This window comes from Mastigoproctus giganteus, chromosome 10 (assembly GCF_048544385.1).
Source record: "Mastigoproctus giganteus isolate SK-2022 chromosome 10, ASM4854438v1, whole genome shotgun sequence".
Taxonomy (NCBI): Eukaryota; Metazoa; Arthropoda; class Arachnida; order Uropygi; family Thelyphonidae; genus Mastigoproctus; species Mastigoproctus giganteus.
Genome location: NC_143584.1, coordinates 227,544,764 through 227,564,120, shown reverse-complemented (window position 1 = coordinate 227,564,120; position 19,357 = coordinate 227,544,764). Strand labels below are relative to the sequence as shown.

Genomic DNA, 19,357 nt, shown 5'->3' with positions numbered 1-19,357 from the left:
AATTTTTTTTTTTTTTTCTCTCTCTCTATATATATATATATATATATAGAGAGAGAGAGAGAGCATTAACATTAGCATTAGTAGAGGCATATGATGCAAAAAAGCAAGCTTATGCATCAGCCAAAAAAAAAAAAAAAAAACACCACTCCCATTTCATCCCTCCATTCGTTCGAAATACCTGTCCAGCTGAGCCTTAAATTTATTTAGGCTATCAACTTCCACAACAAGGGATGGAAGTCTGTTCCACCAACCAACTACCTGCTGGCTAAAGGCAAATTTCCGCACATCTATCCTACATCTGTCTTTCCTCAATTTGAATTTATGCCCTCTCAGGTGATTATTCTGAGCAAGAGGAAGATTCCCATCGGCATTGAGCATGCTCAAACCATTCAAGGCTTTATACACCTCTATCAGATCACCTTGCCAGTGCCTAGTCTCCAGACATTGTAATTTGCCTTGTATCCCCCCCAAGCTAGCAGTTTTCTGACCCACCTAACACTGCCTCAATAGCATCAGCAAATATTCTTGCACCCTTTCTATTTAAGTGTATCCCATCCCTGTAGAAGCAGTCTCTCCTGTTAACAAGTACAGACCAGGCTGAAAAAAATTCTACCCCTTGAGCCTTGCACAATCTTTCCAGGGCTGAATTGATCAACAAGGCTCTCATCATATACTCCCTCCCATCGTGTCTGAGCAGAATTGCAGACACTTTCAAATTCAACCCTAATTCATGGCTTTTTTTCAGCAGTGACCTGTACTTGTTAAGTAATTCCGCCGGTCTCCTACTCTTAATATCATTAATGCCAACATGTACAACTATATCACCTTTTGTGCCCTTAAAAGATGATATCTGCTACAACGTCATCAACCTTTGCCCCTGGCAGACATACCCTGTCCTGTTCCACCTATTCTTTTTTACATGGTATGTAAAAAGGATAGGTGGAGAGAGAAAAGTAGAAGGGAATCACCAAGAAAGAGAAGAATGATGATATCCAGCTCAGGACCCTGGGTGTGCCAAGCCTATACTCACCAGATATGAGCTCCCGGGGGTATTAGTTAGTAAAAGTTATGGCATTAAAATAATTTGAAAGTGATATGCATTTCTGTTATATTTAATTGGAAGTTTTGCTTCTTTCCACAGCTCACCTGGCTGTTCATTTTGACTTTGTATATTATTCACTGGTCAGCATAAGTTTGTAAGGCCACTCAGTATCTCACAAGAGAAAGGCAAGTCTCAAAATAGCTGTCACATAGATAAAAATGAGCATAAGCTGAAACCTTGATATGCTGAAAGTCAGAGGGATAAAAGCATTCCCAAGTCTATAAATTAAGTACATTACTACAGCTTAGAAAATAAAACTACAATTTAATTAATTACTACCATAATCATGTTAAAACAAAAAAAAAAAAAAAAAAAAACCAACTTAGCAAACAAAAGTTTATATTGAAGCAGCCATCACTAATAAATTTTATATTTAAAAATTCATTAAAAAATATCACTGGAAATCAATCAACAACAAAATCAACATATATTTGGAAGTCAATAAAGAAACAAAAACTTACCTGAACTGTGTCCTCCATTTCTTCATATCTTACTTGATAACTCTAAATGAAGATAATAATAATACTAAGAACAATAACAAAACAACAGTAATTCATGTTACTGGATCTCTCTCTCTCTCTCTCTCTCTCTCTCTCTCTCTCTCTCTCTCTCTCTCTCTCTCTCTCTCTCTCTCTCTCTCTCTCTCACACACTTGACATAATATATTTATCAGAATATATAGTTTTATATTTATTTTGTAATACCTATTGCACATACATGTTTCTTAAATGTGGTCCACGAGTCCTTAACACATGGCACATGAATTTTTTTCAAAGATCAGCAAATTGCTTTTAGATAAAGATAATTTTTAATATCCACAGTAAATGCATAAATATTTATTTGCATTAGTCATGGGTGTCTGTTAATTCATCTGTCATAATCAGTATAATAAACAAGAATTATCTCAAAAATTTATTAACAGAAAAATTCACTGAAAAAAAGTAATAAAAATAATAATACTACTACAACTAATAATAACGGTAATAAGATGTTCTTTATTTGTAAGGTGCAAAGATACACGCAGGTACCCAGACATTACAATACCCTTCACAGCACTAAGCCAGGAATAATGGTAGATAAAGATAATTTTCAATATCTACAGTAAATGCATAAAAGTCTTTAGCACTCAATGTTGAGACTGAGGGATCTGAACACTACGGTTCTGACAGTCGGAAAGATGTCCCACATTTTTTGTAAAATTGATATCCCCTTCCCCAAGAATTATTAGTGCATTGGACTAGGAGAGTCAGCTGGAAAAGAAGCTTCCTATATCTAAAATAAAGATAACTCTATTGTTTTCATAATATAATAGAATATAGGAATTATCAAGCACTTAATAGCTCTCTATTATAAAATCTATTAAATACCACAAATTATCGACTTTACACTTCGCTTCTCCCTCTCTACTCAAAATTTGATTGCCACCTTTTAGAACCATACTTCATGCATATGTGTATAGTGACTTAACTGACCACTCAAGCCATACATTAATATACAACACCATGGTGGAATGGTTAACAGGGTTAAAACTAGAATTACATTGAAATATGTGGCCCAAAAATATCATATTCAATTTTTAAAACAATGTCTTTCTGAAAATTTAATACCAAAATTTGCCAAATTTCTGCTAGGTTTGAAAATCCAAGGAATACAAAATTTAGTTCGTACTATGTCAAGCAACATAGTCAAACTATCTTTATAATCTCGATTTAATCTAAAAAAGATATATTTTAAACAGATTCAATGATGTCGTAATATTTTTAGAAAACACCTAAACAGTATTGATTGGAATAATCTAAAGCAAGCCATTCAATTAAAAATTGACTCCCTATCCACCACATTAGAGAATAGATATAACCTAAAATTACAAGCCCTTAGGGGTTTTCCATATATTAGAGGTCATTATTTGTCACACAATCATTTTGGGACTCATAGTGCATATCAAAACACCAAAAACGCAGATAAAAATTCTCGTACCTTTCCCAATAGAAATCTACAACATATTAAGACTCCCAGGTGAAAAAACAAACAGACAATGTCTATTTACATATGGGTTCCCATAATGACTCTAATCCATCAGATAATGTAAAGAACTTATCATCTGTTACGATAACTTCTCTCTATTAAATAAAGGTTTAAATTATAATTTACCGCCGAGATTCCCTCCCAAGAAACAAATGATTATTGATCTTGAGTTCGCTCTTAGAGACTTGCCGCAAAAAAATGTATTAATCATGTGGTTTTGGAATTCGGTATTTAGGAATGTTTAACATTCATTTTTTGCAATTAATGTTCATATTTTTGTTTTGTTGATACTTGATACTTGGGGGGAAAAAAAAATTTGTAAACCCAGGAACTCGTAAAGCGAGAACTGCCTGTACTACTAATAATAATAGTAATAATGGGACTACAATAGGATGAAAGAGGTCTTCTGGGTTGGGAACAACATCAGAATTTTCTTTAATATCAATAACAAACCCAAATAGAAGCACAGCATTCTCCAATAATTTTAATGGGGACATCAACAAAAAAAAAAAAAAAAAAAAAAAAAAAGGTTGAATACAACTAATCTAAAATGTTTATAGCTTTCTTTTTCACCTACCTATGTGAAGCTGTTTGTTTGTTTGTTATTTGGTTTTTAGGAGCATTAGCAACTAAGGCCATATTGCTCCAGGGATATGCGGTGGTCATTCCCTGACCTTTCCACATCCTCCATATTTGGTGGTCACGGGCTTGAACCCTGGTCTAATCAAGAATCGCGTGCTATGCACTGCTGCTCCTGCCCATCTGGCTATGGAGGTGCCCCCTATGTGAAGCAACAAGATTATCTGCAGTGGTAGAAACAAAAGCAATATATCAAAATAGATGTGAGATAAATGTTATGATCATGTCCACATTTTCAGGCTCTTGGGGATATACTCAATTGTCAGGAAACAGAATACATATTGTAGAAAATAGGACAGGGGTAACAGAACCTTAGAGGCAATAAGGTTCTGTTACCCCTGTCCTATTTTTGCTATACTTCACAGGCAAACTGCATTCCTCCCAGAGGAATGCAGTTTTGTAAGAAGATCTGGATTATACATGAGATGTAATATATTAAAATTAGAGTAGATCTCAGGTGTAATCTTAATTGAAAACAGTCACTAATGTTTCATCATAATGTTTTTATCCATAAATCCTTCTTAATATCTACTGATTTTGGATTATATAAAATCCTTTATTGTATTATATACTAAATTTGAATATATAAATTTTCCCTTCACAGATATGTGAAAGGAAAATTGTTTGCTGGGAAACTAGCAAATAATAAAAGGTTTAGTATAACCAATTAAAAGAATTAATTGCTGATAACTGTTATCATTAACTGATCAACTTGCTTACTTGGACTGTTTTTTCAGCTTCTCGCTTTACCTCCTCTAATTTCTGTAATAAATGAAATGATGAATTTAGTTTTCTTTATTTATCTTATTAAATAATACAAGTTATTCCAGTAATCTCAATACTCTGGAAATGTTTTTTTTTTTTTTTTTTACAGAATATGTGGTACAACAAATTTTTCAATTATTTGAAATTGATTAGTAAGGTGTGGTAAACTGTTTTTTTAAGCACTAACAATCTACAACTGAAATCAAAATAAATCAAATATAATTTTAATTGAAACTTTATTAAATAACACAAGTTATTCCAGTGATCTCAATACTTTGATATATATATATTTTATAACAATATATCCATGTCAGAGATGGCATTCCTTATCTACTCTTCAGCAGATACATATAAAAATATACAAATCCAGACATACTATACATTTTGTGGGTCATTCAATATTTTTGGAATAGGCAACAAAATTTAAAATCTCAATTTGCAATATCATGCTTTATTTCAGGATTGCAATAGATACAACTATGATTATTTTAAATTGCAATTAAAATAAAAGCATCTGCTGGCATACTTTATGTAATTACGCATGTCCACCTTGAGCAACTAAATAAGCACACTCTTTAAACAGATTCACAGTGGACTAGGATGCATCAAAACCTTGCACAAATCATTTTACAAGTATTTATAATTTTATTGAATAAAATATCATCAATGACTTCATAATGAGTGAAAAAACATTTAGTAACCACAATATGCAATTTTAAAGTTAGTAGCTATGTTTATTAAGCAGAACAAACAAAAAGAACAAAGTATATTATTGGATGCTATCCCACTTAGCTACTTCCAGAAGCCATTATATTACAACCCAATGATTCCCTTAGCTGCTGATGGGGAAGTATTAGGAGTCCTGTCTTTTGAAAGTTTTGATATCTGCTTACAGTGTAAAAATCATTTACCCTGTAAATGACCTGTAAATAAATAAATGGATGAATGAATCCTGTAAATAAATGGATCTGATGACATGAGAAGGTGAATGAATCAAGTCTTCATTCATCAATATTTTAGAACACTTCTTGAAATCCCTCTTCATGAAGTATTTTCAAATGTAAATTCAATGCTTCATGTGTTCTTTTCTAATAGTTTGCTTACTGGAGGAATGGCTGCTATGACAACTTATTAACACCTTATGCATGCTTGGTAAGAGTACCAGGGGCACTCTTTTTCCAAGTGTGGATAAGTTTTGGATTATACAAAAATTTTAATTATATTATATACTAAATATGAATATACACAAAAATGGGTATTCTTTTACCAAGAGGACTGATGTTTCTGTTGTACACTGATCAAAAGCCTTTTGAACTTATGGTACAGCTGTTAGATAAAGCTTATAAATTAACAGCACATCTACTCATTAACATCTCATCTATTCCATTAATATTTGTAGTGATGTGTTACCAACATTAGATGTTTTGTCTTCTCTAGATTTTACCTTGTCAATTAGTAGGCTCATTTCATTTCTAATTTTTTTCTGAATAAGCTCTCTGTGTACAGTATTTTCACTTTTCTGTGATCATAATCACCATGAGCATGCCATTTTTATGAACTGCAGTTGCATGGGTCTTGAAGTATTGAATACGAGCATTATTCTCTTATATTATATAATATTTTCTCTTTGGTTTATCATGAGAATAAAAAAGAGTTGGATTGGAATCCGTGTAGTTGCTAACTATTTGATATCACTATTTGATATTCCCTGAGACCCTTTTTTTGTATTCAAATTTGTCCAGTGCTCCCATCAATCCTTATTTAGACATGAAGAAACCTTCTGAATGTTTTTCTCTATGTTGTTAAAAGGGATGTTTGTTATTGCATTTTGATGGATCTATCTAGCATAGAAAATGTTTTTCCTGATATTTATCATGTAGTATGGTAGACCATTGTTATAACTGAAACTTTCAAAAATTATATAAATTTAAAATAAATACAGAATAAACTCAAATCTGGCAATCACTGACAAATTTTGAGCTAAAACCTTATTGTTGCTTAATACTGCCTTATCTATCATAACACAATATATTCATTCTACTACACTTTATTTTTACTACAATACAATACTGCACTGCATGTAAAAAATTTAGAAATTAAAAAAATTAAAAATTAAAAAAATTAAAAATTAAAAAATGTAAAAATTAAAAAAATTAATTAAAAAATTAAGAAATAAAAAAATTTAAAAATTTAAAACTAGTTAATTATAAAAATTAAATTTTAAAAATTTAGAAATTAAAAAATTAAAACTAATTTATTAAAAATTTTAAAAAATTCAAAATTTAAAAAATTGAAAAAATTTTATATCATCACTTGTGATGCTAGCAAACTATTGATTGATAAAGATGAAAAAATAAATTGTTTTGGCTCGTATTTCCCCATTATACATATGGGAAAATCTCAGCTAATTTACAAACTTTCATTTTATGAACTACTGTACTCAGCAGTGCACGAGATTTGTAAATTGGGATGTCATAATGGAAATGAACAAATAGAGAAATGCAGTCAGTTTTTCTTTGAGGGAAAAATCTGAACCTCCCAAAAGTTGTAGCTTCTAGCAGTAAAAAAAGGGAAATGTAGCAAAACATGTGACATCACACCATCTACATGATTCACATTCTTGAAGAATAATGCTCATGAAAAATTAAAAAACCAGATATAACTAAAGTGAGCAGGTCTTATGGGGTAGAATGCAGGAAACCCATTATAAACAGCTGCTTTAAAAGGAGAATATTTAAATTATGGGAAAAAAAATTATTTTGCTATTTGTTAAATAAATAATATCATTGTTTTGGAAAATTAGTAATTATATTACTAAATTAAAGAGAAAGTGTCTTCAATTAAAGTAGAAATTTGTGGTATAAAATGACACAGGTCTTTGTAAATTGAAATCGAATATCATTCTAAATGCAAAAAGTTAAAATGATGGCTAATACTTGTGTGCAGGCAGCCCTCAAGCTTATGGGAAGGAATTTAGATGTCTAGAAAAAGCCTCATAAGTAGAAATTATGCAGGTTGAAACCAAGTTTCCCTAGAATTTCCCTAGAAGCAATTATATTATTTTCACTAATGATATATCAGAAGTTTTGTGTAAAAGTTTGTGCTATAACAAGATTTTAACAAATTATACAACTAGCCAAACAAATGGTAAATTAAACTTTAATGCTCACAAATTCAAGGTTATGCATCCAGGTCACTAGATCATCAAATTAGAGTAGCACAGTAAACACTGCTGAAGAGGAAAAGGATTTTGGGAGTATAATACAGTGCAGTATAAAGTTAGGCTGTAAGGGCAGCATGTGGGTATGCTGTTTATGACATAAGAGGAATTCTGCCAGCAGATATAAGGTGGTAATTATTCCACAGTACAAATCAACAGTCAGACCACATCTTGAATGCCTTGTACTGGATTGGAAGTCTCATTTCAGGAAAAACATTGACTTGAAAGGATAAAAAAGGGAGGCATAGCAAGCTGGTTGTGAATTCTGAGATATTCATACACTAAGAGATATCAGTTCTGCAAGCTGCAAAGTTTATAGAATAGGCATCTGCATGGGCAAAAAAATTTGCTTTTAGCAAATTTAATTTATGTAAAATTAAATTTAGCATATTTTCATTTTCTCGGATGATGCACAAGGAAACATTCAAATTACTTAAAGAGAACTGTAGAGAATGAAACCAATCAAAAATGCTTTTGTAAAAAGTAACAAATGCAGGATGAAACCTGCCTGATAAAATATAAAGTTTTATATATATTTATCTTATTTTTATATGTTAGAAGTGCTTCTGAACTTATATTAATGAATCCTATATTACTGTTAACACTATTTTCTAAACAATTTTAACTTTAATAATGAATAGAAAAAAATCATATGAGGGTTGTCCAAAGAGTATGGTAACATAGGTATTTTTGAGAAGAATTCTATTACACAGCTTTAAAATTAACATTGTAACTGTGGTATGACTATATCATTTCTGAAAACACATCTTTCCACAAAGAGATGATGCTGCTATTCAGTGTTTACATCTGGAAGGTAAAGCAAAATGGCAGTGCTATGGTCAAGTGTGGTGCATTCAGTAATTCAATTTTTGTTTGCAAAAATACCAAATGAAATTCACTGAGAACCTGTTCATCTATGGAGTAATGAATTCAAGGTGTGTGTGAACATTTCTTATGAACCGAGGAATGGCAAACCTTCACAAGCTGAACAGATAAAAATATCAGGGATGTCAAACAGGTACATGAAATTTGGAACAAATGTGCAAGAGGCTGGTTTGTCCAAATCAACTGAATATGAGACTGTCATCCCCAGCAGCTGGAATTCCATGAAGTGCAAGTTGGACATCTAGGCAATTTACAGAACAGAATGACAAAGAGCTCTTAACTTGTTACTATAATGGAAGCAGCATGTTTTTGAATAGGATTGCAAAGGGAGATCAGATGTAGATTCATTCTGGAAATGAATTGAGATTAAATAACCTGGAAGCAGCACCCTGATCCCTCTGTAAACAAAAAATTCAAGACTGCATTAAAGGAAAGTCATGGCAAGTGTGTTTTGAAATCATGGAGGCTTTTTTTTTGATTGACTTCATGGAACGTTGTTCCACAAATAATGCTGACCAATACTCTCAAACATTGGAGAAACAGAAGTCACATCCCTGTTACAATGTCCAGGGCTCCTGATGCAGGCTTTGATTTTGTTGCATGACAAAGCAACCCTCCCCCCTCACACTGCTGTAGAAGAGATACATCAGTACTTGCAACACAATTAGTGGGAGACATTGGAGCATCTAGGTCTAACAAGAGGGTAGATAACAGTACCTAGGTCTGCAATTCTTCAAGGGGCCTGTTCAAGACCTTAATATTACATATAAATAATTTAATTAAATTTGAATATTAAGATTATTATTATATTTAATACCACTCTTACACCACGTGAAATTAATAATATAATTTATTAAGCTATTTGCCTAAACTACTAACGTTTCAGGTATCTTACCAATACCCATCATCAGACTGTGCTGTAGGGGAAAAAAAAATAGAAAGGGTTACAAATTTGAATAAAATTATAACAATTATAATTAGTTTATTTGAATGAATTACAATTATGAATATTATGATTTACCTTACGTTACCGCAATGTATAGTAGTTTAGGCAAATAGCTTAATAAACTATATTATTAATTTCATGTGGTGTAAGAGTGGTATTAAATAAAATAATAATCTTAATAGAAAACAACCACATAATGTCCTTCCCTAACTATATTAAATTTGAATAATAAATAAAAAATTCTATAAACTGAAAATAATAAAAATGCTTTTATTTTATGATTTTTCTTTTTTATCTTACTGATTTATTATATGCTAGAATTTCCTTTTGCTTTTTAACTTTCACATCTACATATGGACACATATGCATATACAAGCACAAGGAGGGAGCCATCACACTATGTCTGAGGCCCATGTTACACCTACAAACTCTGGGAGGGGGGGGGGGGGGTCATCGTGCAATTTTTACCAGGCCCAAAAAAAATTATCTTTCTGGCAGGCACTTCAACACACATAAGCATGTTCAATATGAAGTGCATCACTGCGCCTTGACTTTTTCTGGAATAGCACAGATAATCTTCTCTCATGATAGATCAAATAGTTAAAAGGCAAGGTAACCCTTTACACTGAAAAATAGTATAGATTTACCTAATTTGTAATGCAAAATACATAATTCTCACAAACACCTGTACCTTGCTTTCTGAACCACCTTCATATAAGTGAACAATTCCAAAGAATTGTAACTTTAATATTTAAAACCATATTATTTATAGTGTATGACTGGAAATTTCCATTTATTCCTTTATCAGTAACCCAAACTATAAACTTCCCTAAATATTATTACTATGAGAAAAACATTGGTGCCTACCTCTTGTAGTTCACTAAACTTGGAATGCAATAAGCTTCTCTCTTGTCTGCTTGCCTAGAAGTATTAATTGTGAGCTAATTATAAACAGTCCAAGTATAACACTGCTACAAAAAAAAAAAAAAAAAATTCAGTGAGACTTGCATACAAACTTCCATCAGAATAAAGATATTACCAGAGGTTCCCAAAATGTTGGGCACACCTTCCCAGGAAACACTTGGTTTTTTGGTGGGGGAAACTGTTTTCATGAAGCATTTTTTTTAAACAAAATATGGACAAATCATCATCCCACTAATCCAGGTACAAAGCAGTTTTTTTTATTTTATATATTTCTGTTCATATTTTGTTTGTATTTTATTTATTTGAGATTAAATATACTGAAGTACATATTAATTTATAAAAGTATGTATATTCATAAATAAATTTTATATTAAATCTGTTTATTTGCACTTGTTCTGGAACTTGGGGCAGCGGTAGTACATTAAAAACAGCTGACCGGGCTAGCCAGGTGGGTAAGGTGCCTGCCTGGCAACCCAAAGGTCGCGGGTTCGAATCCCGCCTCGGGCTTGGATCAAAGTACTGCAAAAACCTTGGGAGGTGCACTATGGCCACAGAAGCCGATGCGCCAACAACTACAAAAAAAAAAAAAAAAAAAAACCATTAAAAAAAAAGATTGTTGTGAGTTTAACTTCTGTTCCAGGAAAATTAATGGAGGCACTGGTTAAAGAAGCACTGCAGGATCATCTAGACAAGATTTCAGTTATAGCTTGGACACAGTATGGTTTTGTTAAGGGAAAGTCTTGCCCAACCAATTTGATTGGATACTATGATGCAGTCACAAAGAACTGGATGCAGGGAATAAACTTGATATTATATATTTGGATCTTAGAAAGGCTTTTGATACTGTTGCACATGGAAGACTGCTGCACAAATTGGAGCAGTGTGGCATTGGAGGCAAATTGCTGTTATGGATAAAGGGATGGTTGAGGGGGAGAAGACAGAGAGTGGTAATCAATGGACACTGCTCATCGTGGACTAATGTTATTAGTGGAGTCCCTCAGGGTTCAGTATTGGGTCCATTATTGTTTTCTGTATTTATTAATGATATTGATGATGGTATATCGGGCTTAATGTCCACGTTTGCAGACGATACAAAGGTTGGCAGGGTTGTCAAGGACACTACTGACACTATGCTGCTGCAACAGGATGTGGAAAGGTTGAGCAGATGGGCTGAGAGGTGGCAAATGAAGTTTAACATTGACAAATGTAAAGTACTACATATGGGAAACAGCAACCCCAGAGCAATGTATCAACTTTGTGGTACTACACTGACAGTGGTAGAGAATGAAAGGGACCTGAGGGTGGTTGTGCAGGCAGATATGAAGTTTTCTGAGCAGTGCAGACGGGCTGCAAGAGTAGCTCATGGTGTATTGTCGATGATATATAGGAATTTTTCTAGCAGGGATAAGGAGGTGATTATTCCCTTGTATAAGGCAATGGTCAGACCACACCTAGAGTACTGTATACAGGTCTGGAGGCCTCATTTCAAGAAGGATGTAGAGATGCTGGAACGAGTACAGAGAAGGGCAAAAAGATTAGTGAATGGAACAAAGGGGTGCTCTTACGAAGATAGGCTTAAGTTTTGCAAATTACAGTGTCTGGAGACTAGGCACCGGCGAGGTGATCTGATAGAGGTGTATAAAGCCTTGAATGGTTTGAGCATGCTCAATGCTGATGGGATTCTTCCTCTTGCTCAGAATAATCACCTGAGAGGGCATAAATTCAAATTGAGGAAAGACGGATGTAGGATAGACGTGAGGAAATTTGCCTTTAGCCAGCGGGTGGTTGGTTGGTGGAATAGACTTCCATCCCTTGTCATGGAAGTTGATAGCCTAAATAAGTTTAAGGCTCAGCTGGACAGGTATTTCGAACGAACAGAGGGGTGAAGTGGAAGTGGTTATTTTTTATTTATTTATTTTATTTTTATTTTTTTTGGCTGATGCTGCATAAGCTTGCTTTCTTGCATCAAATGCCTCTACTAATGCTAATGCTAGTGTTATTGTTATGCGGTTCCCATGGTTTCCCACAAATCCGCGTTAAGTACTCTGTTAACACAACAAAGCCAGTCAGTGTGGGTTATGTGTGAGTAGTGTGTTGTTTGTGTTGTTTGACTGGCCTCTTCATTACTGGGAAGCGTGATCACCAGGAAGGAGCCTCCCAGCATCCATCTATTGGCACGAGGAGCCGGACCAGGGAGTAAAAGACATCTGGTGGGTCGTCCACACTCCTGCAGGAGCGAGAAGGCCAAGGAAAGAGCAGAGATGAGACAGGAAAGTGGAAGACAAGTAAGATAGTGGGGGATGACAGAGTGTAGGCATCCTCCCAGGTGAAAAGTAGCAGGAAGAGTGCTAGGTGCAGTTGTGTGAGTCCTGGAGAAGGACTGTGGGTAGGAAGAAGAGAACAAGTAAAGTTCAAATTAAAGAGTCCAGGATCATCACAATGGAGAATCACGAAGCGGCATCGGCAGGGCTGGCCTGGCCTCAATTTTCAATTTCATGACTGAAAATTTCTGGTGCTGGATATCAGTTGCTGTGTGGAGGAGGTTATCCAGGAGTAGTGTTCGGGAGCTGCAGGTGATGCCAGCGATGACGAAAGACCTCGTTGGCATAAGTGGTTAGTGCACGGAAAGCATCGTTAGATTACAGTAACTTGGTTTCTGGCCGAAGTGATGTAGTGTGGAGGTCTAGGAGTAGTTGGATCCTTAGGTCTAAGTATATGTTGCATGAGTGCATCACGTGATCCCAGTCTTCAGGTTCTCCGCAGGTACAGAGGGCATCCTCGACTAGGCCAAACTCTTGAAGGAGTCTCTTGAAGGACCCATGGCCAATTAATAGGAAGGAAGCATAGACGTTTGGGAAGAATCAAGTGGAACGTTGTTTGTTGATATAGGTTACCTCGGGGAGGAAAAGTTTAGTAGTTGCACCAGTTGTGGAGTTATTCCAGTGGATTTGCCATAGGTTTATCAATTCTAGCCACACATGTTTATGTTCCTGTTTGATGTCGGTATCGGTACGAGTTTGAATAGTGAGGAATTCAGCTTCCTTATTCTTCTTGATGGCATGAGAGAGTCCGATAAAAGCGACGTGGAGGTCCAAGTGGAGGCAGCCTGTTAGTAGCTGTAGGGCGGCAGTTGATGTCGTTCTACATGTGTGGGTCATTTGTAGTAGTCTTCGTAGTAGCATAAGTCGTTGAATTTGCTGAATTTACATTGAGCATGCACTAAAGTCATTCGGTGGTACCATACTGCAGCTCCATATGTGACAATTGGTATAAATACTGCTGAGTATAGAAGGCGTTGAGTTGGTCCTTTAAGACCCCAGTCCTTGCGGGTAAAGCATGCTAACATAGTGATGTAATTTTTTATCTTTTCTTTGATAGCTTGGATATGGGGGATGAAAGTTCTCCTGTCGTCCAAAATTACTCCTAGGTACTTCACCGATCGGTAGTTTTTCAGTGGGCGGCTATTAAAACATATGGTAGGAGGTCTGGAGAAGTCCAGTTTGCCTTTTAATAGGAGGGTTTTGCTCTTCTCAGTGGAGACTGAGAGTTTATTTTCTGTGGCCCATATGGACAGAGCAAAGAGAACAACCGTAGCCTGGGTTTCTATGGTGGCGCGGGTGGGGCCCTCGATGATGATAACCATGTCGTCGGCGTAAGAAAGCTGAGTAGTGTGTGGGTAGTCCCTCAGGAGCCAGTCGTCAAGTATCATATTCCAGACAGCTGGCCCCAGGATGGAGCCCTGGGGACAGCCTCGGGTTAGATGTCAGGTGATGCAGTGATATTTTGTTTTGATGCTGACCTTGCAGTTAGAGAAGTAGCTTTTGAGGCAGTGGTAGAAATTCCAGGTAGAATTAGAGACTCTGGCCCTCTGAAGAATGCCCAGCCACCATACTGTGTCAAAAGCTCCTTTGAAGTCAATGAAGATTGCCAGTACATAAGTTGCATCCGACTGTTCTGCAACCTTGAGGGTTTTAGATAGAGCATCAATTGTGGAGCACCCTTGTTTGAATCCAAATTGAAGCGAGGATGGCAAACCACTGGCTTCATATCGGGGTTGGAAGCAGGAGAGCAGCAGTCTCTCAAAAACCTTGCCGAGAATGGGAAACAGCGCAATAGGGCGGTATGCCTTGGTTAGCATGCTTCCAACGTGATGGAAAGTTACCCTCATTCAGACAAGTGTTGAAGAGCTGAAGAAGTATCATTGGAGCTATGGCCCAAAGACACTGCACAGTCTCGCCTTCAATAAAATCCAGACCAGGAGCTTTACTTTTTTTGATTTTTTTAATTGCTGCATCGACTTCCTCCTCTATGAATGGTTCCTCCATAATATCTGGCTGAAAGCTCGAATTTTATACTGCTATCTTCCTGTGGATGTCAGTGTCAGAGTTGGTGTTGTCCTGATATATTAGTTCATCCAGAATCCGGTTGATTGTATCTTCCCAGTGTGTAGTCTCAGATGAGTCATCAGAGCAGACAGAGTGTATGACATCCATGGATCCCAGCTTATTCCTCACGAGTTTGTGGACTAAACCCCACGGATTCCGGTTCCCTTCAGTCTCGACAAGGGAACGCCAGGAGCTCTGCTTGGCATGGTTAATTTTGTTAGTATATTCACGGCGGATTGCTTTGAATCAGTCTCTATACTGTCCTACGATGTGAGCAGGTTCAGTCCTTCTCTTACATTAGTACTCTTTGCGAGCTCGCTTCAGAGAATTGCGCAGGTTAGTGAATTCCTGCGACCACCATGGTACAGATCTTGGGTTCCTGGAACATTTTTTCATGGAAGCCTCTGAAGCTTTGAGAAGCAGACTCTGCACAAAGTCTGTTTTCTGCACTGTTCATTGATTGGTAGAAGTTGCTAGCTGGGTCATGAAGAACATCCTGAATTACATTGTCAAACTGGTCCCAGTTTGCTGTTTTAGTAGAGAATCTTACAATATCCTGGATAGACACTTGACGAGGGAGGGCAGAATCGGTGACACTGTAAGTGATGAGGTGATGGTCGCTAGTAGTGGCCGTGTCATGCACCTGCCAATGAAGGAGTCTATTGAGAAGAGAAGAAGTAGTCAGTGTGATGTCCAGGTTAGACTCCAGTTCCCGAAGAGTAGGTGGTTGGTTGTCCTGGTCTGTTGATGATTTCAACGCTGCGTGAGGCAATGAATTCATCTAACATGTCTCCTCTTACATCGGTAGAGGTGTTGAACCATTGTGTCGACTGGGCATTCGAATCTGCTGCTATAATGACATCAGTGTTCTCCAGGAGGTCAAGAGCTTGTTCCAGTCGAGCTATGTGCAGGAGGATATCTTTACCAAATTGGAAATATGCCATTAGGACCGCAATATGGCCGAAGCTGCCTTCTATTGTAGCCCCCGCTAGGTGGGGGGGTGCAGAGTGATTCTATCTGTGTTACTACTAGGTCTGGATTGCAGATGATGATAGCAGCGAGGCACAATTGGTTTGTCATCTGGATTTTCCTGAAAGCCAGGGGATAACCAGAGACCCTTCCACAGACGCAGTATGGTTCCTGAAGGAGAAGAATATCTAGATTCAACTCGTCCATTAGAGGATGCAGTGTTGTCACTGAGATAGATTTTTGGCCATTGATCTGAGCTATGCGAAGTCTGGGGGGGGGGAGGGTTGAGCATCCTAATTTCCATAGTTAGTCTTATTGTGTACTATATCTGCTGCTCTGCTCTTCTATATACAAGGCAGCTCCATCCCTCACAGAATGATCGTAGGGTTTGTTAATTGCTTTGCAATTTGAGCATTTAGGAGGTGAGGCTTTGTTGGGACAGTCCTTGTAGAGATGCCCTGCCTCATCACAATGCCCACATAGTGGTTGTTTTTTAAGACACTTAGAAGAGGTGTGCCCATAACCAAGACATTTGTAGCATTTCAGGACTGGTACAAAATCTCTGAATCTGTGGGATGACCAGCCCAGAAAAATTCTATCCTGGCTGTGTAGGAATCTCCTTATCCTGGGGGACACTTCTATAACCCAATTAAGTCAACCACGAGTCCGTGCATTGGGGGAAAATTGAATTTTCATCTCATTAATGGCTTCTTCTTTGCTCATGGATTCAAAGAGATTTCTGTTATACACTTCCTCCAGTAGGTCATCTTTTTGGATTGAGCCATCTACATCAAACACAATTAAACTTGGCCCCCTGAAGTTTAGGGGTTTCAAAGGTAAGAGTTAGATCTTCAGCTGTGCCGCAAGACTTGATCTGTTCTAGATCTGACTTAGTGGCTGCTTCCAATATTATTCCTTTGTTGCAAATTTTGCGAATGCTTTTGATTTGGAGATTGTCTAATTTTGTTTTATCTTCTTTAGGACGGTGTCCTTCACTACATCGCTATCTGGGATGTCGCACCCTTCTCTAGCTTTTATAATCAGCATATGCTTGTTCTGTGTGGTGGGGATCTGAGGTAGTTTGAGTGTGGCAGCATAAGACAACTGGTGCTGAGTATCTTCATCAGAAGCTTGGTTGGAGGGTAGCACGGTATTCAGAGCTGCTATAGTTGGATTTTTGGTTACTTTAGATAGGGTTTTATTAGTTTGTTGGAGTTGAGCATTGGTGGCCTTCAGCTGTTCATTTTCTATAATGACCTCATAACTTCTTCTCTAAAGAAGTTATGAAGCTCTAAAGAGCCCCAGCAGAGTGAAATTTGTAATGATACGGCCCTGGTAACATTGTTGTTTTTGCTACAGAGGCAGTATTCCATTTTGCGCCTCAGTTTGTGCATAATTTTAAGGTTGGGAAAATCTTTGCTGAATAAATTCGTCATTTCATCCCATTCCTCTTCATGCTCCCATTGTATCGTAGACCAATGTTATTAATGGAGTCCCTCAGGGTTCAGTGTTGGGTCCATTGTTGTTTTCTGTATTTATAAATGATATTGATGATGGTATATCAAGCTTAATGTCCAAGTTTGCAGACGATACAAAGGTTTGCAGGGTTGTTAAGGAAACTACCAATGCTATGCTGCTGCAACAGGATCTGGAAAGGTTGAGCAGATGGGCTGAGAGATGGCAAATGAAGTTCAACATTGACAAATGTAAAGTACTACATATGGGAAATAATAACCCCAGAGCAACGTATCAACTCTGTGGTATTACACTGACAGTGGTATTGAATGAAAAGGACCTGGCGGTAATTGTGCAGGCAGATATGAAGTTTTCTGAGCAGTGCAGACGGGCTACAAGAGTAGCTCATGGTGTCTTGTCAATGATATACAGGAATTTTTCTAGCAGGGATAAGGAGGTGATTATTCCATTGTATAAGGCAATGGTCAGGCCACACCTTGAGTACTGTATACAGGGCTGGAGGCCTCATTTCAGGAAGGATGTAGAACTGCTGGAACAAGTACAGAGAAGGGCAACAAGATTAGTGAATGGAACAAAGGGTTGCTCTTACAAAGAAAGGCTTAAGTTTTGCAAATTACAGTGTCTGGAGACTAGGCATCGGCGAGGTGATCTAATAGAGGTGTATAAAGCCTTGAATGGTTTGAGCATGCTCAATGCCGATGGGATTCTTCCTCTTGCTCAGAATAATCACCTGAGGGCATAAATTCAAATTGAGGAAAGGCAGATGTAGGATAGATGTGCGGAAATTTGCCTTTAGCCAGCGAGTAGTTTGTTGGTGGAACAGACTTCCATCCCTTGTTGTGGAAGTTGATAGCCTAAATAAATTTAAGGCTCAGCTGGACAGGTATTTTGAATGAACGGAAGGGTGAAATGGGAGTGGGTTTTTTTTTTTTTTTTTTGGCTGATGCTGCATAAGCTTGTTTTCTTGCATCATATGCCTCTACTAATGCTAATGCTAATCTTTGAACCTTTACAAGGTTCAAATAAGGTCCAACCATTTTTTTCCCTCTCAATGTGAACATAATATAAGTGTGGCCACACCATTTCCTTATACAGTAGGATTAATGATGATAATTAATCCTGCTATATAAGGAAATGGTGTCATAAATCCACATGAACCCTGCTATCTACACTGCATGAGATATAAGAGCACTTCATGTGTGACTGGATAGTACGGGTGAAATACCTCCTCTCTACTGTCTTTAACTCAACTCCTCGTAATGTAATTTATTTGGGATTGTTCTTTCCCAAGTGTAAAATCTTGCATTGAGCAATAATAAAACATAGCTGTCACTTTTCTGACTCTTCCTGAAGCCTCTAAAAGTTGTTCTGAAGCAATGCTGCTTGTCATTGGTCTTTACCACTCTCCCTATCTTGATGTCATCTACAAATTTTGACATTACTCTGTATCCCTTTATCAATGTCATTGAAGAAAATCAAAAACAACAGAAGTTGCCCCACAGATCTTTGAGGGACAACGCTTCTAATGCCAACCCAATCTGAAGAGCAACTATTAATCACAACCCTCTGCCTCCTGCCTTGCAGCCATTCTGTAATTCATCTAAGACTTACCACTGATCAAACTGAAGTTTATGGACCCTAAGCTTTCTTTCAACAGGAAAGATGTAATCTCTTCTCAAAAGGAAAAGTGATTGCAAACGCTTTCTAGATTTTGCAATCTAGAAAAGCTTCTCTGTTCAAACACCTATGCGTTGTATATAGATCAGTAGCGTAGCTACCCTTTTTTGGGCCCGGAGACAAAGAACATGTTCGGGCCCCTACTTAATTAATTTAAATTGCAAAAAGAGGAGACAGCCAAAGATGCTGGGCCCCTGAAGGGACCGTGCCCGGAGGCAATTGCCTTGCCTGCCTACATGGTAGCTATGCCACTGATATAGATGTTTGAACAGATATATATATATATATATATAGTTGTATATAGAACTAAACAACTAGAATTTTTCTTAATTCTATAGCTGAAT

General features: G+C 36.8%; 1 protein-coding gene across 1 annotated transcript in view; it reads right to left on the bottom strand.

Annotated features, from left to right (window-relative positions):
• LOC150080004 (TNF receptor-associated factor 3-like) overlaps nucleotides 1–19,357 on the bottom strand; it is a 192,449-nt gene that overhangs the window by 41,320 nt on the left and 131,772 nt on the right. The window contains exons 10-12 of the mRNA XM_090383398.1: nucleotides 10,450–10,503; nucleotides 4,487–4,528; nucleotides 1,564–1,605 (exon numbers count right to left, since the gene is read on the bottom strand). Of these exons, the coding sequence (XP_090239524.1) occupies nucleotides 1,564–1,605; nucleotides 4,487–4,528; nucleotides 10,450–10,503 (138 nt within the window). The remainder of the gene's footprint in view (nucleotides 1–1,563; nucleotides 1,606–4,486; nucleotides 4,529–10,449; nucleotides 10,504–19,357) is intronic.